The following is a 26,203-nucleotide window of genomic DNA, read 5'->3' on the forward strand; positions in this document are numbered from 1 at the left end:
TAGATTTGTCAAACCCAGGAACCTTCCGGGATCTTGGGAAACCAGTAGGGGCCCTAAATAAGGAGCGACTGGAGAGACTACTGGTGCGTGGATTTAAGGATTCTTGGTCTATAAGGAACTTCCGGAACCATGGCCTATATTCTTATAGTAACTGAAACTCATTTCATCAAGGCTTAGGGCAAACATTGTCCAGAGGGATCATGTTTTGTTTTGTTTTTTCTTACTCCCGCTGCTCTGCCTGCTGCCTTCCCCAGTGAATATAGCTGCTCACCATTTGCATTTTTTTGCCTACAATTCAGGAAGTAGGAGGCTGACCTGATTACCAGTGTACTAACTTACTTTCATGGAGGGTTCTCTCTGGTAAATTGCACAAGAGACGCATAAAATCCCTTCCATCTTCCATTCAATCCAGTCCCAACTTTGTTACCACTGCGCCAAGAAAACCAAAAGACTTGTCACAGGAATGCTGTATTTATTCAGATTTTCCACCCTCTTTTTATCTTTCCTTTTCCTATTTTAAGAAAGAAATTAAGGAGTTTAATGTACTCATGCCGTGATTTCTTTTAGGCTTTTACTACATGAGTCACTTGTTATTTTCATAGCCAACACTTAGTAGTCTTTTTTTCTCACATATTATAGGAACGCTACCAGGAGATGCCAGAGCCAAAGTTCATGTATGGCAGTCACTACTCTTCCCCAGGTTACGTGCTGTTTTATCTTGTCAGGATTGGTAAGGTTCTTTATCATTACCCCAAGTCAATGTTATTTCACGTGGACTCTTCAGTGAATCTGTATCTCATTACCTCCGATTTCCCCCCTCCAGCACCAGAGTATATGCTGTGCCTACAGAATGGAAGATTTGATAATGCAGATAGAATGTTCAACAGGTTTGACATAAATGCCCACCTACCATTTTTTAAACTTCCTAATTATATATGCACAATATGTTTGTTTTTAAAAACTAGTATATAGGGCCAAAAATGTAAAGATATGCAAAAAATCACTAATTGTTATATCTATTCCTTTCAGGCTTTTTCTAGTTGTATGTGTGTGTGTAAATGTGAGAACATATTTTAAATACACTTTTTGTCCCACTTTTTGTATCCATATTAGATCTTGAAGTTATCCCCATGTTATTAGAAGTTTTTTAAAATGTCTCATTTTTTAAAATATTATATCACATCCTAATGTATGCCAGAATATATTTTAACTGTTTATTGTTGGACATTTAGAGTGTTTCCAACATTATTTCATTATTCTAAATAATTTTTTAAAATATATTTTTATTGATTTCAGAGAGGAAGGGGGAGAGAGAGATAGAAACATCAGTGATGAGAGACAATCATTGATCAGCTGCCTCCCGTACACCCCACCCTGGCGATCAAGCCCACAACCTGGGCATGTGCCCTGACCGGGAATCGAATCGTGCTTGGTTCATAGGTTGATAATTTTGCTATGAGTTGAATACAGTTCCCTGTGGGCAGGTCGATAATTTTGCTATGAGTTGAATACAGTTCCCTGTGGGTCTGTAAATAACTTTTTTTAAATTATAAAAGTAATACTTCTTTACAAAAGAAAATCAGAAAATATAAAGAGGAAAATAAAGTTCAGTTGGCATCTGTCCACACTGAGAGAATTTTCATTATTTGTCTTTGGTCTGTGTCTTTCCAACCTTTGTTTAAGCTCTACACTTGTTTGTTTATCATTCCTTTTTGAGATGAGCTGTTAACATACTTGTGCTGATTTTCTAGTGTTTAAGCACCTGCCTCCATTGGTCCTTCAGTGAGGCAATATGGGTGCAGAGGCTCCTGGCATGGCCTTCGAGACATTCCATCTGGGCCTCGTTCTGACTCCCTGCTCACTCCCGTGTCTCCCATGTGAGCCTGGGAATTTTTCTCTTCTGTGAAAGGGGGATTGCGTTAATGAGACATTCCATCTGGGCCTCGTTCTGACTCCTTGCTCACTCCCGTGTCTCCCATGTGAGCCTGGGGAATTTTTCTCTTCTGTGAAAGGGGGATTGCGTTAACAAGAGAATGAGTTAATATAGGTAAAGTGTAGAACAACACCTAGGTGCAGAGAAAGCTCTGTGGTTGCTGTTTCTATACCCCTGAGTTAAAATCAGTTTAATTTTTTTTTTTAATATTTAGTATTGCAGAAACTTGGAAAAATTGTTTGGATGGTGCCACAGATTTTAAAGAGGTAAGCGGTTTAAAAAGTTAATGATTCATGGGGCTGGTGTTTTCTAACTGCTTTAAAAAATGTTGTTGCTGTTCTTTTTTTCTTTTTTTTTCACCTGGCACCTTCAGTTGATTCCAGAATTCTATGGTGATGATGTCAGCTTCTTAGTCAATAGTCTGAAGTTGGATTTGGGGAAGAGACAAGGAGGGCAGATGGTGGATGATGTGGAACTTCCGCCTTGGGCACGGAGTGAGTACCTCAGCAGTGTGGCCTTGTAGAAAGTCCTTCCCTGACAGTGCAGTTTCAGTGTGATTAATTACTTAGTTGCCTAGATTTTAAGAAAAATAACAGTCATTCTCTACCTCAATGAGGCAATGTCAGTCCTATTCCAGATAAAAAAATACTCTATGAATCTAGGCTGTAAAAATATTGACATATATTTGAGAGACCTAAATGTTGGGAAAATGATTTTGCCACTTTTTCTCGCCACAAAATTTATATTTTATATGATGGGGGCAAAATGTCATTAAGAAATATGTGCTTCCTGCCTATCCGAGAAGCTTTATGTGCCTGTGGGTAGAGGACAGAAGTGAGAGAAAGGAAGGGGGACGCTGCCGTGTTTTGATGGAGTCTAATCTCCCAGGTCCCGAGGACTTTCTCCAGAAGAGCAAAGAGGCCCTGGAAAGCAATTATGTGTCCGAGCACCTTCACGAGTGGATTGACCTAGTGTTTGGCTACAAGCAAAAAGGAAGCGAGGCTGTTGGGGCCCATAATGGTATGTAATAGTCATTGAAAGTTCATTTAGTGTTTGATGAAAATGAAACAACAAACAAAAAACAAAATGAGGGCAGAGTAGTCAAGCTTATTCTTTCAGCAGAAACTTCTATCAGCAAACAGTGCCTACTGGCTCAGCGACCCTGGGTTAGATACTAAGTGAGAGAGGAGGAAGTCCTTTTGCCTAAAGAACATCTATTTCAGCATGATCCCAAGAGGTCTTGTTCTAAAGTCTTCTAATTTTAGCAAGTACTTGCTATCCATTCAATAATTTCAATTAAAACTCAATCAGAACATGATGGAGCAGCGACTCAGTTGCTATGAAGGGTCACAGAGTTTCCTTTGAATTGAGCTGGAAGAAACCAGCAGTAATATACCTCCTCATCGGTCTTGGTTCTCACCTGCCTCCAGGTTTCTCAGGGTTGATGATGAGGAAGTGGAGCTTGATTTCAGGCCTGGTTTCTCACAGCCAGAGCAGAGGGCCGGGTGACCTGCTTCCCCTCAGGGGAAGATAAGCTGACTGAGAAATACACTGAGGTAACCGGTCCTCTGACCTGCCAGTGAGATTTCTGCTCAGCAAAGGATAATTCAAGTTGATATTTACTGAAAAGTTGGATCTTATTAGTCTTTTTTGCAGAGTGAACATCAGTTACTTTGAATAAAAGTTTAAAGTTGTCACTGGGTTTTAAAATTTTGAACAGTGTGTAACTCAACAGTACACCTCTCAATGGTGTTTTACTTCTCTCCTTCCAGTATTTCATCCCCTGACCTATGAAGGAGGTGTGGACTTGAACAGGTACTTATGTCTATAAGGTGCTTCGACTTGAACAAAATACCTCTTTAACTAAATGGTTGATGCGCTTACTTGATAATGTTAAGATATGGAAAAATTACAGTGAATTGTATCTTGCTTTTACTATTATGTGAGTTACTGAGCCTCAGAAAATTTTTTTAAAATCTGTGCTAAGGTTTAGACAATCCTGACACACAGTGGGTGTTTGAAACTCTCTCTGGTTGATCTGTACCATCTGAAATGTGTGCTTTCAGGAGACGGGAACCTAGGGGCTCACGGCATTATTTGTGTTCTGTCCTAAAGCATCGAGGATCCTGACGAGAAAGTAGCCATGCTGACCCAAATCTTGGAATTTGGGCAGACACCAAAACAGCTCTTTGTGACACCACATCCTCAAAGGATCACCGAAAACTTCAAAAGTTTGCCCCAAACCTCCTGTGATAACGTTTCCATAGCAGATTCTCCAGGTAAATTTTGCAAAGAGAATAAATGTGAGCACCTTTCGTTTTTCTTTAAGATGTTTCTAATGATTCTGAAGAGGAAACACGAATGTTGTGCTGTTTAGAGATAATATTTTTACCATCTTATTGCGGTTCTCCTGAAAAAAACAACAACGAAACAAAACAAAACCCCAACCACCTGTTTTTGTTGGCGTTTTGTTTGTTGTTAACTATTCACTTTAAAGACACGGTACTTTTATTTTCTGGTCATTGAAACCTGGCAGGATTTTTATTGCGATTGTTATGGTTCTGTTTCTTCTCTGTGCCTTTCCAAGCTGGTGTTTGATTCTGAGCTGTTCCCTTTCTATTGATACATCCTGGCCATGGCTGCTTTAACCGTCACCTTCCGCCCTACTCTTTCCCCAAAATTATTTCCACCATCTCTCATTCTCCTCTCCATCCCCAGCTTACAGACCTTGAATTCAAGGTGCTCTGCTTTCTTTATTTGATTGTATTATTCAAGCAATTGACAAACACTTGCTAAGTATCTGTTCTGTGCCAGGCATATGCCAGGTGCTAAGACGAACTTGACACTGTCCTCACATCTCCTATTTGGAAAAGGTGGAATGTTCCCACACTTTCATCCAGTTACCCTTGTTTTAGTGTTTTATGTTTCACCTAAAACAGCCTCCAACCTCCTGGCTCTCAGGATTTTTACACTATATGGAACTTTGGGAGCAAAATCACTTCTTATCTCCACTTTTGCTCTCTGTTCCAGGCACATTCAGACTTTGTAGGCACACACTGCTGAGCATGCTCTCAGCTGTGGAGGAATAGCTCACTAGAGTCACGTGACCCAGGGCTGGCTGGCAGTATGTCTCAAGGAGATAACCCCATAGAGTTAAGTCATAAAGATCCTAGGATTATCTTGTGACGCCTCTTAAACCCGTGCTCTGCTTACTCACTGGGCTCACACCACTGTCTTGTGATTATTTTAAAGGGTAATTGTCCCAGCCCTACTAAAAACAGAAGTGAAGGATTACTTGGTCCTGTCCAGGAGTCATTGCTTTCATCTCTGCTTTCTCTCCCGCAAAACCAAAACAACTGCAGCATTCTTAGTGAACTGTCTGATGTTTGCAAATATTATTGACAAGAAAATGGTTATTCGGGCTTGTATTTCCTGAAGTTCTTAAATCAGGGGCAAACATTGATAAAAGTAACAAAATACTCTAGTATTTAAATATACTTTTTAATCTTTCTCCAAATGGTTTTTACTTTATTTCTACTATGTACTTTATAATTTTTCCTTAACCAACATGGAGCTATCTAACATATTTCAAAGCTATTACATTTTGGTGGGCTATTTTGTTTTCTTGGTTGTTTTATTTTAATAGAAGACACTGTGACTCGGATACGTGTTATCTGTGATGCTTGTTAGTGATGGAGTTGACTCACTTGGCAATAATCTAATGTGCTCTCTCCAGGGGAAGAGTCGTTTGAGGACCTGACTGAAGAAAGCAAAAAACTGGCCTGGAATAACATAGCCAAACTGCAGTTGCACGAGCAACATAAACTCCACAAAGAGTAAGAATGTCTGTGTTGTCCTCGCAGAAGTTGGCGTCTTGGCCTGGGGTGAAATTGTTTTAAACCAGGTCGGTGTAGCTCCGTGGTTGAGCGTCGACCTATGAACCAGGAGGTCACAGTTCAATTCCTGGCCAGGGCACATGCCTGGGTTGCAGGCTCAATCCCCAGTAGGAGGTGTGCAGAAGGCAGCTTATTGATGATTCTCTCTTATCATTGATGTTTCTATCTCTCTCTCCCTCTCTCTTCCTCTCTGAAATCAATAAAAAATATATATATTTTAAAAAAATCGTTTTAAGCTGAATCAAGGTGGAAGTTCTCTTTCAATGTCATCTTGATTGTTTTTTTTTTTATCTCCTTCAAGTATTTATAGTGATCAGCCACCTGATGTCAATGTGGCAAGGGAACTTTTGGAACAAAATGGATTTGTGTCGGCCTCCCATGTTCTCATTTCTATAGTTGGTCCACCTAGAATTTTAAAAATAATACCTGTACTTCCAAGACATTGGGCTTCCTGCTGGACCTGGAGGGGTTACAAGTGTTCCCTGTCTTCCGCTATTAAGAATATTTTTATACTTTGGTAGAAAGACTTGAGAGGCACTGAAGTCACCTGATCCATCCTGTTACAGATGAAAAAAAAAACAACACAGACCCAGACCAGGCTCAGTGTCCTGCTCCTGCACCATGGACATCCTGTCTGGCATTTTGAAATCACATGGGGGAAACATGCCAGTTTACTTTAGATTAGTGGTTTAAAATCAGAGTGCAGCCTCCTGAAAAGAATACATAGTTCCTTATTCATTGGAACAATGGCCTTTTCTCAACCTCTCTAAATGGCACGAATCCAAGGCAGTGAAGACACGAGTGAACCTTTAACAGGATGTGCTAGACTAGTTCTGTCTGGACAGTGGTCTCATCATTGCGCAGACGCTGGTAAATTCAATTCAGTGATCAAGCCGGGGAACTGATTTTAAATAAGAGTTTCAGTCCTTCGGTGATGGTCAAATAAAAGGGAATTGAAGAAGCAGTAGTTTTCCAGCTGTCAGAAATGTGTTACACTTTGAATGTGGCAGCTCAGGAAGCTAAGAGTGGGAATGTTTTCCAGCCACAAGTCCTGCCAGAACAAAATTAGAAGTTGCCTAGTGATGCTTTGGTAAGGGCAGGTATCAGGTGGGACAGATGCAGCAGGCAAGCTGTGAAGGAAAAAATCACAGAAACTTGGTAAAATTAAGCCAAGGGCTTGAAGGAGACCAGTGTCCTAGTGCACGATTGAGGCCATTCATAAAACTTTGTTTTCGAACAGGGCGGTTACTGGAATAGCGGTCTCTTGCAATGGCTCATCAGTCTTTACGACGTCACAAGGTATGTTTTCCCACCTGAAAAATGGCTTTCCGAGGATTGTAGTGTCCAAGCTTCGTGACTCTCAGGTCAAGGACTGACTGTACTTGCATGTGCTGCCCCCACATAAAATAAACTCGGAGCAATTAATTTGTGGCATAGTACATACAGTGTCATTGTGGTTTGCCAAAAGGTCATGAAGAATGCCTTTCTGTGGCTGAGGTTTCCCAAACTTTAAGGGGAAGGGCGGAAAGAGCTCGTTCCCCACCTGCTTGCTGGGGAGGAAGGCAGCGTCGTCATCATCTGTAAGAGGCAGGAAGTCCTTCTTACCTGTTTCTTTTCCTTATTAGATAACACCTTGAAAATGTTTTCTACAGAATCCAAAATGCTACAAAGAAGTATATCATTTTCAGATATGGTGAGTTCATTCTCATTTACAGTCATGCTAGAAATCCATGTAGCACTTTGTTTTATACACACTCGTGTAGTGACATTGTTTCCCCCAAAACAATTGTTGATTCCTGTGTGATATTGACAGAATGCCTTAGATTACTTCTAAATTTACATTTTTTTCATGTTGCCTCTTTCTCATAATAATGTGATTTCATTGGTAGCCTAAACAACTTGAACTGCTACCCAGCAGAATTCTTCATAATAAATCATTCCTTTTTTGGAACGGTCAGATGAATGTGTATGTGCTACTAAAATAACTTAATGCATTTCTGAGTTGGTGGGATACCTAATACTAGAACCCCAATGATTCTGAAAGAGTGTTTTACTGTTAATGTCAGTCACCTGAAAGATTTTGAAATTCCCTGAAGAATTTTGGGAGTTTTCCTTACCCACATAAATCTGTAATCCTGAGAGGGTGTTCGCATTCTTGACAGTCCCCAGGGCACCCTCCCCCGTGATTTCCCACCGCTGAGGGGTCCCTCCAGTGCTCTGGGGCCTTGGAGAGCCCTGAGCATTAGGCAAGTCCTCGCACGCTTGACATACAGACTTCCCTGCCATTGGGAGGAAACATGGCATCTGGAATTAGCCAGTTGAGAACAACTTTGTCTATTTCAAAAGGCTAACAAACAGAACCTGAGCACCAATTTTGGGGGAATCTTGTATGGTGGTTTTGCCATGTTGGGGACTTACTAATTACTGTAATTATTAATGCCGAATCATTTGTATTTCAGGCGTTATCGTCTTGTTTACTTTTACCAGGAGATGCCACTGTCATAAGTTCCTCATGGGATAATAATGTGTATGTATCTGTGCATGCTTCTTTGTCATTCCACTCACATGTAACTGCCTCTGGGACACCAAGCAGCAAAGGAGTCCCCCATTGGCAGGACACTGTTGTTTTTAAAAAGAAACACATATTGGATGAGGATGAAACTGTTGGATTTGAACATAATTATTTGAGTCTAATATTTCTCCAATTGGACTCTATTTCTCTGTGTTTTAAATTGAGGTGAAATCATATTAAGAGCTAGACCTGGAAATTTCTAGTTTTAAATTAAAATTTTCAGTATTTTTATATAACATGAGAACAAGTAATTTGTAATTCTAGTGGGCCTTAGTAAGTATAAAACAACATAATGTTTCTTGAATATGTGTTTAAGAGGCTTAAAATTAAGTTGAATGCTGTTTTAATAGTTCTCGTTATCTTTTATGTTAGCTATTTTTATTCTATAGCATTTGGAAGGAGTCAAGGCACATTAATGGGACATGATGATGCTGTTAGCAAGATCTGTTGGCATGACAACAGGCTGTATTCTGCATCGTGGGATTCTACCGTGAAGGTTTATATATAATTTCTAACTTACAATGTTTGGATAATAAAAATATAAACCGTTCAACTGTTAACGTGTTCAATTCAGTATTTTTCACAAAGCATGTAAGTGATATATAAGGATATTGAATATTACTGCTTTTTTTAAACATGTACACTTTTCAATATAATAGAAACTTTTCATGATTTTTCTGCTGTGTGTTCCACTGGGTGTTGGGAGAAATGCAATGCCTTTTATCTAACACAATTGGGACTAGCAATTGATCAGTTAAATAGAAAATGTCAAGTGAAAGTGGGGAATCATTAAGAGATAATGCATTTTATTAATCTTAAAACATACAAATGCACATTTATTCACTATCCTGCTGAGGTAGGACCATATATGAATACCAGACCAGTACTCATCATCTTTGGTTTCCAATCTGCATTTGTGTAAAAAGAAAGCAAAAACCTAAAACCATTAGAATTCCTTCAAATTTTTTTCAATATTTTCCTCCCATTCTTGTAGATAAATTTCTTGCTTGCACCTGATGTAATTTAGTGCCTTGCCTTTTTGAGTCTTCTCAAGACATTAATAGACACTACACTTATGCACTCGTATTTCCTTAGTTCAAACAATGCTTAAACTACATATTTCTGACAGCAAGTGCAAGGTATGGAAATAGACACAGGTCCAGCCGCCTCTTGGTAAGCACAGAATGGCGGAATAAGGGCGCTGAGGGAGAGGAAACAGAAGTATTAGGCAGCTTCCGTAGTTGGGGCATGTTCAATGGACGTTGGTTATTCGAGAGTTCTTCAATGTGTTAGACATGCTCTTATTATATTCATGTTTGCAAATATCTTCTGCACTCTGTTCCATCCTAGGTGTGGTCTAGTGTTCCTGCAGAAATGACAGGCACCAAGAGACACCAGTTTGACCTGCTGGCCGAGTTGGAACATGATGTTAGTGTGAGTACTGAGTACCGGCAACAAGAGTGCAGGAACTTGGGGGCCAGATTCTTTTTAAAAATATATATATTTTATTGTTTTTTTTACAGAGAGAAAGGGAGAGGGATAGAGAGTTAGAAACATCGATGAGAGAGAAACATCAATCAGCTGCCTCCTACACACATCCCACTGGGGATGTGCCTTCAACCAAGGTACATGCCCTTGAGCGGAATCGAACCTGGGACCTTTCAGTCCTCGGGCTGAGGCTCTATCCACTGAGCCAAACCGGTTAGGTCTGGGGGCCAGATTCTTGATTTTACCTACGTGTTTATGATCTTTTGCTTTGTGTTATTTTGCTTACTGATCATAGACTCTCAGTTCTTTTCTTCGAGTTGACTCTGGGTTTCCAAGTCTACTTTGTCCTTTTTCCTCCCGTTTGTTATTTCCCTGAGCACAACATTGAATATCTGGGTATCCTCAGAGTATCTGGGCCAACAAGATGTGCCCCATCATCTTTCCTATTTTCTGACACAGAAGGTAGAAGGGACCATCTCCCTAGGACAGTGATGGCGAACCTTTTGAGCTCGGCGTTGTCAGCATTTTGAAAAGCCCTAACTTAACTGGTGCTGTGTCACATATAGAAATTTTTTGATATTTGCAACCATAGTAAAACAAAGACTTATACTTTTGATATTTATTTTATATATTTAAATGCCATTTAACAAAGAAAAATCAACCAAAAAAATGAGTTTGCGTGTCACCTCTGACACGCGTGTCATAGGTTCGCCATCACTGCCCTAGGATAATGCACATCCACCACAGAGGACACTGACCTCATTATTTGGCCCAAGTGTGTGCAGTCAGGGGCAAAACCAGGCTGGCACCTGGTCCCTTTCTCACGTTGCTATTTCCACTGGTTCCCACTAGGTTCTCGCTCCCAGTACAGTGGGGCCTTGACTTACGAGTTTAATTCGTTCCCTGACGGAGCATGTCAAATCACTGTGACGTTCGCTGCGCCTACTAGCGGTGGGGTATCTGAAGCTGGCTTGTAACCCGAATTTTTTTGAGCTTGCAACTGAAAGCAAAAAATCGGCCGAGAGACGGCTCGTATCTCAAAAAAACTCATTAGTCGGGACACTCGTAAGTCAAGGCCCCACTGTACTGCCTTTTCTCTGATGCTGGGAATCGATGCCTAGTTTGCATGGTTGACAGATCAACTGAAGTCAAGAAATATTTAGTATGTAACTCAAGATGAATATTTAGGTCTAACCTTGAGATATTAAAAAATACCCCCCCCACCCCCCCCCCCCCCAAGTTCCTCAAATCATTAATCAGCTGTGTTTCAGGCAGTTTGGCAAATCTCTACAACTTAACATTCATGGAATTAGACTGACAAGTTTAGGCTATTTTAAAATAGCATTACATTTCCCCAAAATAACACTTCATTTTATTCACTAGCATACGAAGAGAGTAGTTATTATTCAGTAGGTGATGTTTAAATACATCTGCATTAACTACACCAGGACACTGGACCATAGAGTTTAATCTGTATCATTATGCCCACATATTTGAACTGGCCTAGGGAAACATAGCTTATGAGCCTAATTCTAAAGGGAATACTTTTATGTTTTCTTGCTCAGGTGGATACCATCAGTTTAAATGCTGCAAGCACACTGTTGGTTTCAGGCACCAGAGAAGGCAAGGTGACTATCTGGGACCTCACGACGGCCACCATACTGCACCAGATTCCGTGCCATTCGGGGACTGTGTGTGACACTGCTTTCAGCCCAGGTAGTATTGTCCTTTTTAATGCAGATGATCCTGGGGGGACTCGAATTATTACTTTGAAATAAATAAAAATGTAAAAAGAAAAACACTTTGCGGATAAAAGTAGTTTTGCCTATAGCTAGAGCTTCTTCATGGCAGAATACAGTATACTTGTGGCGTTTGTACCGAGTAGAAAAACTGTATTGGATATTATTACTTCTTCCTCAACTCACTAAAGAAATTAGTTTGTAAGATTTGTAATTGCATCTGCCCAGTGTCTTAGAAACACAGCATTTCTGTTTTTGTCCCTAAGAATTTGAGCCAAACTGCTGACACATGCTGGCGAGCAAGATCTCAAATGCTCCAAAACAGAAGCATTTCAAAGAGAGGATAGTCATTGGTTAAGTAAAACAAGGAGCTCAAGGAAAATGAAAGTGAACATTAGGCCACCAGACTCGGAAATAAAATCTCAGAATAATCTACGCTCTGAAGCTGCAACCTTTTATCTGTGTTCCTTGGTGTTACAGACAGTCGCCATGTCCTCAGCACAGGAGAAGACAGCTGTGTGAATGTAATAGATGTGCAAACAGGAATGCTTATCTCCTCCATGACTTCCGACAAGCCCCAGAGGTACATTTTTGGGGTTACTAACGGTGAAGACATTTACACACAAGTTCGTGAGCATGTGCCTTTGGGCTTACTTTGGCCAGAATAATATAGCTCTTCCTTCATGATGAATAATGAAATGATTATTTCTAAACTAGAGGCCCAGTGCACAAAATCATGCATGGATAGGGTCCCTAGTGGCTGCTGGTGGGGGAACTTCCTTTGTTCTGCGCAGTCCCCTGGTGGTCAGCGCACGTCATAGCTAGTGATTAAACTCCCGAGGAGACACTGCATATTAGGCTTTTATATAGAGATTATTCTTGCAGGTGCTTTATCTGGGATGGAAATACTGTTTTATCCGGAAGTCAGTCTGGTGAACTTCTTGTTTGGGACCTCCTCGGAGGAAAACTCTGTGAGAGAATACAGGGACATAAAGGTAAGGGGTTTTCAATTAGCCTGACCTTTCTTCCCAAAATACCAAACTCAAATCTGCTTTCCCGCAGTCCTAGCCACAGCAATCAGACAGAGAGAAACAGACACCCATTCTGGGGAGGAAGAAGTAAAACTGTTATTATTTGCAGATGACATACTATATAGGAGAGAATCCTAAAGATTCCACCAAAAACTATTAGATCTGATAAACAAATTCAGTCAAGTAGCAGGATACAGTTAATATTCAAACTTGCTTTTCTTTCAGCCCCTGTGCCTTCTGGGCTCTAACATTCCCCTCCAGCATCCTGGCTGGCCTGTATCTCTTGGGTCCTTCAGAATTTAGATTTATGTTGATGGACATTTGACTCCAAAAAGGAAGTTTTTACATTAACTTCCATATGGAGAATTAAAAGCCATTGTAAAAGCTTTAATAGTTATTTTTTAATACAGTTAAAAACAATATAATGAACTACAACGAGAAAAGCTGTCAAATTCCCACCACTGTCTCCTACCCGCCACTTGTCTTCCTTGGAGGACTTTTCCAGTTTCAGTCCAGGGTGTGTCTCATTGTTGAGAGGATATTTGCATAATAGTGTCATGTCTTTTCACTTAGATTTCTGGAGATTCACTATATTTGCTTACATTTGCATTGTTTTCTCCTGATCATTTGGAAGGTTTATGGCTTTGAATTCTTCTAGTGTCAATGGTTAAAAGTATCTGCTACCTTCCCACTGTGAGCAGTAACTTCTCACCTTCTTCTCTTCCCTCTGTCACCCAGTTTTGTAGGGTTAGTGCTTCTTAACTTTATAAAGTGATGTATCTATGCCTTTTCCCCCAACTTACTAGCTTTAACATTTTTACTCTTTCCAATAGAAGTAGATGTAAATCATCAGATTAACACCAATTCTCTCCCTTTTCCCTTATCTGCTTCCTGATTTTTATTAGTACATAATACCTGCATTCTGTCCTGTACCCATAATTCCAGTTCTTTTAGCTTTACTTATATAAATGGTTTCTATTCCTCACAAGTTCCTCGGACTAAGCAGTTGTTATCAGATAAGAGAGTACAGCACTCCTTAGTGTATCTTTGGGGACCTTCTGTCAACTCCATCCCTAACCAGTGTCTTTTCCTTGTAGGTGCTGTGACCTGTATATGGATGAATGAACAGTGTAGCAGTATCATCACAGGAGGGGAAGACAGAAAAATTATGTTCTGGAAATTGCAGTATTAAGTGCCTTTTCCTCTCCTGAATGTTAAAAACTCTATTTAATGTGTTTTTAAACCAAACTTTTAAATGAACTGGTGAAAATGCAATGATAGTATTAGAAGTTTTACCACATAAGAAATTTGTGGTTTTAAACTTTCTGAGTCATTGAAAATTGTTAGTTGCCATCCTGAAAGGTAGGTAAAGATACAGCACTGTTAGGGAGGAACATTACATTTGTAAGGCAGATGATCATCCCAGTATGATGATGGTCAGAAGACAGGTTTGAGTGGCAGAGATGCTAAATTGGGCTGGGGAACATTCAGAAAGCACTTAACAATTTAGAATTTTCCAAGAAAATGTGCAGTATTCTCTACTACTGAGTCACTATTTTGTCTTCCTGATTTACACAATTGCTGCCCACTGGGTTTTGGGTGTGTTTTCATGGTGTGGTTACTTTCTATAACCTGCTGTCCCCAGATTCTAGGGACCCGGGGAAGGAATAGCAGTTCTTAGAACAGTAAGTTTACTGTGTATAGGAACAGTTTATTTCATGATAACTATTAAATGCTCATCTTTTCTACATTAAAAATATTTTTCTGTAATGAAACGTTTTCATTTTCTTATTACAAAAACTAGGACTTTTTAAGAACTTCAAGTATTGATCCTCCTAGAAAACCATACTTAGTGATGTGAATGTTGTTCTTACACTTGGAACCATCTTCAGATCCAAGTCCAGACAGCAAAGTAGATCATCAAACTGGGAAACACTGGTTTGCTTTGCTAAATTTCAAACAAGGTAAGCTGCAAAGCAGTAACACTTTTCTTTTCTAAACCACAATAATATAGGATTTAAAATTTTTCTATACTCTTTAGAAATAGTTTTATCTTGCAGGCAGTATGGGATAGGAGAAAACTTGAGTCAGACTAGGATGATAGAATTTTCAGTCAGTTTTAAGTGCCATTAAACATTACCTGGTCTCAAGTATCGCTAGGGAGAATCTACAGCCTCACCCGAGTTCCTGGTGCTCACCTTGAGGGCTGCAGACCTGTCCATCAGCTTCTCAGCTGGAAACACCTTTCCTGACACTGCTGCTCCCCTAGTAGAGGGCCTTCTCGGGACCCCTGGGCGTCAGCTGCTGCAGAGAGGACTCCCACCACAGGTCCCAGGTGAATTTCACATGCCCGTTTTCTAGGTCATGTACTAGTTTAGTGAAAGCCATGGACAGTTTCCAAAAGGTGCAATAATAGACAGTCTGGCTAAATTTTGACTTTATTTATACATACATATTTAATTGGAATAGGCAGAAACCAAAGAGAAAAAAAAAATCAGGATAAAGTGTCAATGCCATTTTGTTTTCAGGGCAAAGTCAGGAAATAGAACAAATCACCAGGACAACATGGTTTGTAAGACCATCCCAAAGCAGTTAAGTTATATAACCTATGAATGGAAAAAAGTCAAAAGTTTATTCTACTTAGTATTAAGAATTTTTTCATTAAATATATAGTAATTCATTTATCAGAAAATGATACCAGGAACTATGAGAAGTAGTTGCATTCATTACACAATGACTATAACTAGAAAATCTCAAATGCAACTAAGCAGCTACGCTATATATATAGCTCTTGTTCTGGGCTAACGTACATGTCAGTTTAATATGGAACTGCATTATGGGTGTTAGAAAGGCAGCAATAGTTATATTTTGGCTTTTCTTCTAGATGCTTAAGGCAGCAGTTCAAGCATATTAAGTGAAGGTAGTTAAAATTTAATGATAATTAATACAACTTGCATACACTGTTTAATGCTTCCTACATGGAATGAAACCAGTGTTATTTAATTGGTGTTTACAGAAACACACTACACACAGATAACTAAAAAAAACAACTATCGAAAGCAATCATTCTAAATGTCCTATGGTAACAGTAAAAATGCAAATATACCATCGAACTAAAGTAACAGCACTACTTGATTTATAGGACAAAGGTGACTGGCTCCAACACAAAGCTAAGCCTGCATCAGCCATTCTAAACATAATGGCTTGTAAAAGCATCAGGTTTCCAGTAGAGAAACTAATCTATGAAAGTAAGTCTCTTGATTTTGAGTTTCACATCTGTAAAACCAGGATAAGGCTACAACTATTTTGAAGTCTGAACAATTATTATCAGATCAAACAGTTAGATTCCCAGCCATACTGTAAGACAGAAAGGACCTCATGCAGCATATGCTCTCTGGCTCCTAGGAAGCTTCCTGTGCATAATATCGAGTGAAGTTGCCAAAGAAGTAAACTGGAGAAGTTCAGCCAAGTTTCCATTGTGTTGTGACTTTTAAACCTCAGGAATGGTGTGGTCCATCAGGCTTTTGATAATGCTTGGTGCCATCCTACAAGAGAGTCATTATGTTGATCCAAGAAAACGCCAATTCAAACTTAGCAGCTGTTAGCATGAAGCATCAAGTGGGATGGGGGGGGAGGTCTTTTTAATGAGTTCTGATCTAAGGGTCTCATGTAATCTACTTGTTTTGCAAATGTCCACTGTGAAAGGCTATCTGTATCTTGACTAGAAAAGTTAGATAAGATACAAGTAAGTCTTTGTATATTTTTGTATATTAAGGCTGATGATTTTTTTAAAAAATGCTGTTATGAACTGGGAGGCAAACTGGGGGACAGCTATCACTTATGCGACAGTAACTCCTTTTTTTATACCCCAAAAGTAGCTAGCTGCTTTCTACCTAGCAGCTGAAACTAACAAAAATACATTATCCGCCTATTTCCATATGCAAAATAGATCCTGAAAAAAAGGATTCTAAGTTGGCAAAAACAGTTCTGCTAGAGCCAGGATTTTAAAAGCTCCAGGGAAGGTAACCCATGCTGCCCCTTTTCTAGTCTCCTTTCTCAGCTTTCCAGTCTTCCCGTTACCTGCCTCCCGAGATGCCTGAGAGAGTAAAAACTGTGACTCCTAACATCCAGTAAGAATTTGTCATCATGAACCACGAGTAAATTTCTACTGAGCAGAGGAACTATAGGCAGCGTGCAACCAATCCATTTTTGGAAGCTGAAGAGAAAGTTTGCCCAAATCTGCTCGTATATCCTTTTCCTAGTAGGAAATGTCAAAATTTCCAGTGTGTAATGAGTTTTATTCCAAGCTTAGGAAATTTTAAGGGGTCATCCTTACCAACCAAATCCTCTGATTTTAAATAATTTACTCCAATGTCACCCCTTAGGTAAAGAACTGAAAGTTTGGGAATTAATATATATGTACTGTGCTTGCTTTTAAGTCACATTAGCATAAGCATCAAGTTAAAGGACTGTGTCTACTTACCGTTTAATAATATGTTCAAAGATAAAAGCAGGCATGATTGTAATAGTAACTACAGTCCCAGATGTTGACAATATGTCTGCAACTTGAGAGTCCTATTGAAAACATAAAATTGTTATTCTTCTTAAAGAAATATGTCCTCTTATGTTTTGCTAATCTCTCTAAAATCCTGACTCTTGGTATTTACAATTTTTTTCTAGTTTTCCTTACCAAGTTTAGTGTAGAATCACAAACTTAAGATTACAATATTCCCTCAGTTAGCCAAAATTCATGAAATAAGCAGGTTATAATGAAATCCTTTAGATCTTAAAAGAGTCTTATTCAGGAATTTGAATAGAAACTATTACTTGTTGCCCATAATCCAAATTGGAAAAAGTTGTACAAGCATTCATTAAAAATGCCATCAAACCTTTAATGCCTATGTCTCCATAAAATTCTAGTTCAAGGGACTTCAGAGATCATCCACTCCAGCCCCTTGTTACAGGAACAATAAATAATTCCTGGTAATAGCCCAGATAACTCCTTTGAGTGGCCTGAGTATAGCCAGCACGGCAGAGCCCCAGATTCCACCATCACATATCTACCACTGTATTGCTATATTTTGGAGGTCAATATGAAAACAGCAACATCTAAATAGACAAAAAACAAGTTCTTTACCTTCAACCCAATGACATTCTGTCCATTAATTTCACAGATGTTATGTTCTGTGAGAAGACCATTTCTGGCTGCAGAACTGTCTTTTACTATGGATGTTATTTTTCCATTTTTAAAGATAAAACCAACATGCCCGGTACTATCCTTATGCATAGTAATTGTGCGTTCAAAGGGCCTGTAAAACATAATGGATTCAATTGAAAATTGCACAGTAAACATTTTAATGGACTTCTATTCTGCCATACTAGTTGTTTTGTTATCATAAACTCAGTGTTTCCAATAGGAGCAACTAAGTTTGGCTGTGATATTGTACATTCAGAGAATATCTTAGCATAAAAGATTACAGTTGATCCTTCAACAATGCAGGGGGTTAGGAGCACTGACCCTCCAAGCAGTCAAAAACCTGCATAGAACTTTTGACTCTGCATAAACTATCGTCGGCCATCCTCATTTGCAGATTGCCAACAGTGGCTCAAAAAAGTTGACCCTGTACCATACAGGTTTGAACTGTGCGGGTCCCCATATTAATTTAAATCCATAGTGGACCCGCGCAGTTCAAACTCATGCCCAAGGGTCGACTGTATTTTTCTTTTAATTTATCCATTATGGTTTGCCTAAATTACTAATATTTCCTTCTTTGAAGTATCCAAGACTTAACTGGCTTCTAGAAAGTTCCTTTTAGAAAGGAAGACATGTAGCTATTACAATAAGGCAGCCAGCTCTACCATGCCAGTTATACTTGCTCACCTTTCTATAATTCTGCTGCCATGTCATTACATGGGTTTTCTGATAAACCTGTGTTTTCATAAAATTCAGAACAGTCATATCTTCCTATTGGTCCACGTTATTACTATTACTCTTTTCCTTAGATATAAAGCAAAAAATGGCATTCATCTATAAAATGTTTACTAAGTACCTTCCACATGTGAGAAACTAGAAACAGAAGAAATAATTGTTTTAGAAGAAAAACTCTAAAGCTAACTAACAATATGACAGAGGCCCACCCTTAACACTTGTGAGGGCTGGGGCAAGAAAATAAATGGACGCCCAGATTTCACGTGCTAAATGTTTCCGTTTTAAACGGACTAACTGCTAAATAAAATGTCCCATCTTCCCACCCTGACAACTAGGGCTTCATAACCAGCCAAAAAGCCAGGTCTGTTTTTGGAACTTGTAGAGACTGGGCGTTATGCAGGGACCCTGGCACTTCCACCCTGGAGACTGGGTGTCTAAGTAGTAAATTAGAAAGTGAGCCCCAGGATGCATGCTGCTCACTTTTCCAATGTCCATTTTCTATTTTCTACAGAAACAGATTAAGATAGGAAAGTAACTTCTTAGAGGATGAATTTCTGTAAGCTCTGAAATAAAAGTGTATGCAAAACCAGAACACTATTTAAAAAAAAACCCAAACTATGTAAAAAATCTGCACCACACAAATTTTAAGACTCTAAGGCTCATCAGTAACATTTGATTATTTTCTGCAACAAAATAAATATTATATTCACAGAATCCAAAAAGCCCAAGAAAAAGAAAAACTGGTCTTAAATTTCCATTTGAACTGTCCAGTCAACTTACCTGTCACGAATAGTCATAGTAATCTTCTCTCCAAAAGCCTGCTTGAGCACCTTGTGTGCTTTATCAGAGCTCCAGCCTGCACAGTTTTCCCCGTTGATCTGCAGCACTTGGTCCCCGAATCTCAGACCAACTAATGAGGCTGGAGAATTTGCCTGGACAAGCTGAACAAATATGCCCTAGAGAATAAGAAAATAACTTTGGTCATTCAGCACTGTTATGATATAGTTTTAAAATGATGGAAAATTAGGACCAACTGTTTAGGTTAGGAGTCTACTTTAGTAATTTAAAAAAAAATTACATAAGTATATGTGTTACCCCCCCAAAAAGAAATTGAAAATTTTATCAAGGCAAGAATCCCAAGAAGGCAAAAAGGTCAGATCTCAGTAATAATTTATACCTCAATTCATGACCCATCTACCCATCCTCAATCACTCCTTTCATTTTGGAATAAAAAGACTACGGAAAACAAAGGTTTACTATAATAGATGTTACATCCGAGTCTGACAATACTGAATAGGTTTTGGCCACATGACCATTATTTAGGGGGAAAGCAAATCAAGTGTTAAAAGTTTTGTGATTTCTTTTACAGTTTAAAAGTGATAGAAGGTCCTCACTTTTTGAGCTGAAGGATTCCTTTATCCACTTGCTAAATTATGCATAATTAAGAGTAGGGTTTATTTAACAGCCTAAAAAGGTGGGCACATTCAATACCACTCCAGTTCTTATAAAGAATCCACTATGAAATACAGAAAACTCAAATATGTTTAAGATATTTTTACTTCTATAAACTCAAACTCAGATGAATAAAATATAAACAAGTATAGAAGAATGAACTTGACACAATATGAAAGCATCTACAAGACCAGACCCTTTCTACCATCTTAAGCTGGGTCAGATTTGACCTCTGTCGTGTGTCTGTGACTTCAGTTTAGGCAGTTCAGGAAAACTAGGCAGCATCTGTAAGTGGTCTGACAACGGAGTTTTGTCCAAATGGACAAACCCACTGGAAGGATAACTGCAGTGGGGGGTAGGGGCCTATGAAGAATATCTTGTCTCTTTAGAACAAAGGAAGGTGCGGAGAAGAAACCCTGGCACAAGGGACAGCAAATACTTCATTCACTGAAAAAGGAGAGTGAAGTCAGCTTCCCAAAGAAGCACCCTGATGTGTCTTCAATAAGCTAGGAATGTTCAAAGGCATCGATGTCCTCAGCCCCTGGGTAAGCAGGCAGGGTTGGGGCTCCTGCCAAGATCAGCCTCGGTCATAAGCCAGTAATATGTGCCATGCTCATTTTCTATGTGAAAAGGTTGGACACAATGAGCTGAGGTCTCAATACTAAAAAGGAACCCAATAAGGCAATACCCGAAACCATACATCAGGGCAAGTCCTTAACAATCCTGAGTGCTTCCTTACAGAGTAACCCTGTTTAATTTCTTCAGTACAGTTAAGGGGAGATGAGAAGCAATTATAAAGGTAAAGTAATGGCTTCCCTAATTAGAAAGTCACCTTTGCTCAGAAAATGACCTATTAAATTCAAATTAAAGGATGGCAATAACAGAATTGCAAAACCATTTCATAAGTTAAATAATCATTCTTTGGCTTAAAAATACTCATCACAAGACCACTGATTTTCACTGGTCAGTCTTTTCTTAACTTCCATATCCCTTGCCCTATTTCAATGACAGATTTCTATTTGTATAAACTATGTTATACTATATACAGCCCAGTGAACTTTATTCCAAGAAGAGGACTCAAGAAAGAAAGAAAAAAATCTTCAAGGTAATGTTGGAAGTCCCAACTCTGCTTCTTCAGAATATGGCATCTCCAAGTGGGAAAAGTTTATTAGATTTAAAGTATTCTCAATTATAAATACACCATTATAATTTATTAAAGCATTTCAATTTAAATTATTCCAACACAAATTACTTAATGTCCTATAAGCTATTTAGACAAATAGACATCAAAAATACTTACATTATCTATAGATTTAAGCCTGAGCCCAATTTTTCCATCTTGATCCTTACACAAAATGACTTCACGAATCCCTTGCTTAATTTCTGCTCTACGAATGCCAACATCATTACCAGTTACAGGAGCCACCATATAGTTCATACTGGAAGGTCTTGCTACCAACTGCTGACAAAAAGATACACAATGTATCAGTATTTACAAACATTCTCCATGAAAAAAATCAAAACAAAACAAAAAACTAGAACGAGTAACTTGAATATACTCAAGTTGTGGTTTCCCAAAAAGTAATCTGGAAATTATTTCCTTCAGATGGTTTGATTCATGCAAAAATGACCCTGGTTTTTATTTACCAATTCCTCAGGTCACTTCTTCCCACATTTATCACCTCAATGGAGTCAATGCCTTCCTGTCTGCCTGCTGCCTTCTGAATTCACTGCCATTTTTCATATGTACTTTGGCTTGCCTTCAACTCAAATGTATGATCCTAGAACTTAAAAGGCACTTTTGAAACTTATGCAACATTTTCCAGAGGTTCTATTTTATATGATCTGATCTTTGGCAAACTCCTTACCCTTTTAAAGTTTCTATAAAAGGCCAACGTTCTTACCTCAACAGTGCCATTGTGAGGATTAAAAGAAAAGGGCATGTTACGTGAGTGCTGCACACCACAAATATTTCTCATCCCCTTTAATAAACATCTGTGGATTAGCCAATGGTAGGCACAAACCAGACTGCCTTAGAATAGCAGGGACTTGTGCCAGGTACCATATTTCAAGTTTCTCATTGTTTTCAAGTTTTCTTGATCAAAATTGGTTTCTTATTTTTTTTAATGTTTTTTTTTTTATTATTGATTTTTAGCAGTGGTTCTCAACCTTCCTAATGCCGCAACCCTTTAATACAGTTCCTCATGTTGTGGTGACCCCCAACCATAAAATTATTTTCGTTGCTACTTCATAACTGTAATTTTGCTACTGTTATGATTCGTAATGTAAATATCTGATATGCAGGATGTATTTTCATTGTTACAAATTGAACATAATTAAAGCATAGTGATTAATAACAAAAACAATATGTAATTATATATGTGTTTTCCGATGGTCTTAGGCGACCCCTGTGAAAGGGTCGTTCGACCCCCAAAGGGGTCGCGACCCACAGGTTGAGAACCGATGATTTTTAGGGGGAAGGGTTAGGGAGAGAGAAACGTGATAGGCTGTCTCCTTCCTGCACTTCCCCCTACTGAACCACAATTTTATGAAGAACTGCATCTTTTAAGGGAACACTATAAAGCTGTTATTGCTTCATATGAAGTTATAATATTTGTAGATGTGTAGGGATAGACTGCGTAGTCAAGGGCGTAGGCAGTGCCAGGTAACAAAATATGTCTGTTAGCTCCAAACCCACCCTTCTAGACTCTACTTGGTGATGCTGGGGGTTGAACTGCGCAAATAACGTTTTGTTTTGTCAGCGGGTTTCAGGTTAGCATCCACCACGTGAAGCACTAGAGGGAGACTGGAAGGCTGGAGGAGAGACAAGTGCTCTGTCTGGTTTGATTCTGGGTACTGTCGTCATTGCCTGGTCCTAGAGCTTAACCCTGGTGGCAGCAGTTAATTCCATTTTCCAGAACTTACTGACACTCCCAGAACCAGCCTCACTGCAACCTCTCAGAGGTACCAGCACTGCCTCTCCTCCAAGGTCTGAGGCCCAGCTCCCTGGAGCTCTTCTTCCCACAGGCTTCTAGGTTCTGCTAACTCCAACCTCTTCCCTATGCTACCCCAATCCTAGGAGGTGGAACGACTTTCCGCAATTACAATGATATTCCATTTTTGCTTTTTTCCATGCTTCAACCTCTTTGTCTAATTTCTTAAATTATCGCTGATAAAATATCTACTGTGATTTGTTTCTACAAATGCACCCTAACTGATATAAGCAAGTTTGCAATAAATATTTGATAAATAAATATCAGGTGTTTAATTGTGAGCAAACAAATAGGATAGACCTGTACTTCATAATGATTACTCGAGCAGCAGCTTAGTACTGTTTGTTATAAGAAGTTGCTAGAGAAGATGTAAGAGGCTACTATAATAATCTAGGGTAGAAGTATAGTATAGAAGCTCTGAATACGGTTATAGTAGGACTGGAATGGATAAAATTAACATAAGAAACATGCAGAAGACAAAGGAGAATGGACTAGTCAAGGCACCTGCTTGTTTAACTCCTAATAAATTAGAAAAGTGGGAAGAGCACAAAGGAAATGGACTACTTAGAATATTCAGAAGGGAGTCTAAAATTTCTGAGAAGAGAGGTCAATGTTAAAGTTATAAATCTGTGAGTTAACCACAAAGATGAGAGCTTATATTTATGCATAAAGTGTGATTTTATACAATTCAAAATTAGTTCACTATACATACCCCCTGAGTTGGTGCTCCAGGGACCATGGCCATATTTGCCTCTATTTCTTCTCCATTTAAACTGAGGCCCATGTAGTGAGAAAGCTCCGGATACAATTTAGGATAGAGATCTAATATAAATAAATGAGTGAATAAAGAAAAAAACATTAGCATATTCAAAATGAAAACTGTTAGAATGGGCTTCTACTTATGTTAATAATCTTAGGCTTCTAAAAATTCCTAAGAGTAGAAATAATTTTTCCAAATAAATTATCTTACCTTTCCTTTTTCTTAAAATAAACTGATTTGATTAGCAATTCTGTGAACAACCACTGATTCTCCAGTGGAGAATAACTGAGCAAAATGTCTACTTGTCGAGGCAGTTACTTTATAACTCATTTAATAAACATGGCTATGAAATAATTCAATTAAAATAAAATCGAACGTTTTAAATTGATTTAGTGTCATAGCATTTTAAGAATATTAACCACACCCTAACCGGTTTGGCTCAGTGGATAGAGCATCGGCCTCCGGACTGAAGGGTCCCAGGTTCGATTCCGGTCAAGGGCATGTACCTTTGTTGCGGGCACATCACCAGTAGGGGGTGTGCAGGAGGCAGCTGATCGATGTTTCTCTCTCATCGATGTTTCTAACTCTCTATCCCTCTCCCTCTCTGTAAAAAAAATCAATTAAAAAAAAATGAACCACATTCCAATAAAATCTTGGAAACAGTATATTTAAATATTAACAGTATTTAACTTGGTAGTAGAGGTAGGTACTATTTCCAAAAGATCCTTTGTACATGATTTATTTGTAACTTAATAAAATGGATTTTCTAAAAGAAACAAAGTTATAAATATTATGAGGCCACAAATATGTACTTAACACTCCTTTTGTATCTTGTCATATTTAGGGGTTCTCTCCTGAATCCCCACGAAATTAGAAGGAAAGGGGACCAAAGAGAAGGCTATGGAGACTGGGTAGAGATTCTAGGAGTTTGGAAAGCCCCTCAACCCCCAAAGGGAGGCAAGGCAATTGGACATTTCACAGCATCCCTCCACCCCCAAGACAGAAGACAGTTTAAGAGCAGCAATATGGGCACAGTCCACATAAATGCATCAATCTCAAGTTATGAACTTATGAGGGTTAAAATTTAATTAACTTAATTTCATTAAGCCATAAAACACATATTCATATTCATATTCATAGTTCACTTTCTTGATTAAAGGTTTAGGCTTTGAAATAAACATTTTTTTTTCTTCTTACTACTAAAGCTATAACCACCAATTTTATGCTAAATAAAAATTTTTAAATCTTGGATTTCTTATTTCAAAGAAAGAAGGCTTAAAATTTTCTGCTTAAGGAGAATGAATCCAAAGTATAAACCTACTTCCATCTTGAGAGATGGGAGCAGATGCTTCAGACAAAATTGCTGGGTTGGCAGGGTTTGCAGAAAAGGCACTTTGAGCCTGAAAAAGAAAAGAAAATTCTAACAATGTCATCTATGTACTTAAAATCTATATGTATAAAAGCCCAGCGACCCTTACAGCAGAACAACCAGAACAACCGGTTGCTATGATGCGCACTGACCACCAGGGAGCATACGCTCACTGCAGGAGCTGCCCCCTGGTGGTCAATGCGCTCCCACAGCGGGAGCACTGCTCAGCCAGAAACCAGGCTCACAGCTGGTGAGCGCAGTGGCGGTGGTAAGGAGCAGAGAGCCAAGTGGTAAGGAGCGAGCAGGCGGATGGTTAGGAGCAAGGGATCAGAATTACAAGAGGGTGCAGGCCAAGCTGAGGGACACATACCCCCCCTCCTGTGCACGAATTTCGTGCATCGGGCTTCTAGTTCTTATTTATAAGTTTAACTCATTATTCCCAAAAAGAAACTAAAACATTAAAGTTGTACTCAAGAAAGTTTAGTTTCAAACATTTCATAATATATTTTTCAAAGAAAATCTATAAAAATATTTTTCATATTCTAAATATGTAACACTATCATAAAAAACTTGACTAAGCATCATTCCATATAGTTTGATGTAGCAAATTAATATAGTAATATTTTAAAAATGCATGACCACCCATTTTATATTTTCATTGTTCTTTTAAGAATTTTAAAATATTTTATCTGCATAAGAAAAAAAGCTCAATCATCCTATTTAATAAAGAGGGAATATGCTAATTGACCCTCATGCTATCGCAAAGATGGCGGTGCCCACAGCCAATTAGGAGAGAATATGCTAATTGACTTCCCCGCCCTCAAAGATGGCAGCACCCACAGCCACAAGATGGCCGGCAGGGGAGGGCAGTTGGGGGCGATCGGGCTGGCAGGAGAGCAATTAGGTGTCGATCAGGCTGGCAGGCAGAAGCGGTTAGGGGCAATCAGGCAGGCGAGCAGTTGGGAGCCAGCAGTCCCGGATTGTGAGAGGGATCCCAGATTGGAGAGGGTGCAGGCAGGGCTGAGGGACACACAACACCCC

The 26,203-nt window shown here is 39.0% G+C and overlaps 2 protein-coding genes and 1 long non-coding RNA gene across 5 annotated transcripts in view; 2 read left to right on the forward strand and 1 right to left on the reverse strand.

Moving 5' to 3' along the window:
- NSMAF (neutral sphingomyelinase (N-SMase) activation associated factor) overlaps positions 1-14,431 on the forward strand; it is a 33,939-nt gene extending 19,508 nt beyond the window's left edge. The window contains exons 13-30 of the mRNA XM_005871668.2: positions 4-83; positions 640-730; positions 824-887; positions 2,148-2,199; positions 2,307-2,427; positions 2,822-2,953; positions 3,706-3,748; positions 4,049-4,212; positions 5,670-5,769; positions 7,070-7,128; positions 7,455-7,522; positions 8,289-8,356; positions 8,774-8,897; positions 9,752-9,835; positions 11,455-11,605; positions 12,109-12,211; positions 12,514-12,623; positions 13,757-14,431. Coding sequence (XP_005871730.2) covers positions 4-83; positions 640-730; positions 824-887; positions 2,148-2,199; positions 2,307-2,427; positions 2,822-2,953; positions 3,706-3,748; positions 4,049-4,212; positions 5,670-5,769; positions 7,070-7,128; positions 7,455-7,522; positions 8,289-8,356; positions 8,774-8,897; positions 9,752-9,835; positions 11,455-11,605; positions 12,109-12,211; positions 12,514-12,623; positions 13,757-13,851 — 1,709 coding nt within the window. The 3' untranslated portion in view covers positions 13,852-14,431. The remainder of the gene's footprint in view (positions 1-3; positions 84-639; positions 731-823; positions 888-2,147; positions 2,200-2,306; positions 2,428-2,821; positions 2,954-3,705; positions 3,749-4,048; positions 4,213-5,669; positions 5,770-7,069; positions 7,129-7,454; positions 7,523-8,288; positions 8,357-8,773; positions 8,898-9,751; positions 9,836-11,454; positions 11,606-12,108; positions 12,212-12,513; positions 12,624-13,756) is intronic.
- Positions 1,405-1,569, forward strand: LOC106727037. The gene is made up of 2 exons (XR_001363187.1): positions 1,405-1,440; positions 1,485-1,569. It is a non-coding gene; the product is annotated as an uncharacterized LOC106727037 (long non-coding RNA).
- Positions 14,432-15,085: 654 nt separating the features above from the next.
- The window catches only part of SDCBP (syndecan binding protein (syntenin)), a 14,218-nt gene continuing 3,100 nt past the window's right edge, over positions 15,086-26,203 (reverse strand). The window contains exons 2-8 of one of the 3 annotated variants that reach the window (XM_005871648.2): positions 25,115-25,193; positions 23,746-23,855; positions 21,341-21,499; positions 19,369-19,544; positions 17,797-17,968; positions 17,143-17,234; positions 15,086-16,204 (exon numbers count right to left, since the gene is read on the reverse strand). In XM_005871648.2, coding sequence (XP_005871710.1) covers positions 16,150-16,204; positions 17,143-17,234; positions 17,797-17,968; positions 19,369-19,544; positions 21,341-21,499; positions 23,746-23,855; positions 25,115-25,193 — 843 coding nt within the window. In that variant the 3' untranslated portion in view covers positions 15,086-16,149. Of the gene's footprint in view, positions 16,205-17,142; positions 17,235-17,796; positions 17,969-19,368; positions 19,545-21,340; positions 21,503-23,745; positions 23,856-25,114; positions 25,194-26,203 lie in introns of all 3 variants that reach the window. The other 2 variants (XM_005871647.2, XM_014544106.1) reach the window with 2 other exon arrangements.

Source organism: Myotis brandtii, unplaced genomic scaffold (assembly GCF_000412655.1).
Source record: "Myotis brandtii unplaced genomic scaffold, ASM41265v1 scaffold351, whole genome shotgun sequence".
Classification (NCBI taxonomy): Eukaryota; Metazoa; Chordata; class Mammalia; order Chiroptera; family Vespertilionidae; genus Myotis; species Myotis brandtii.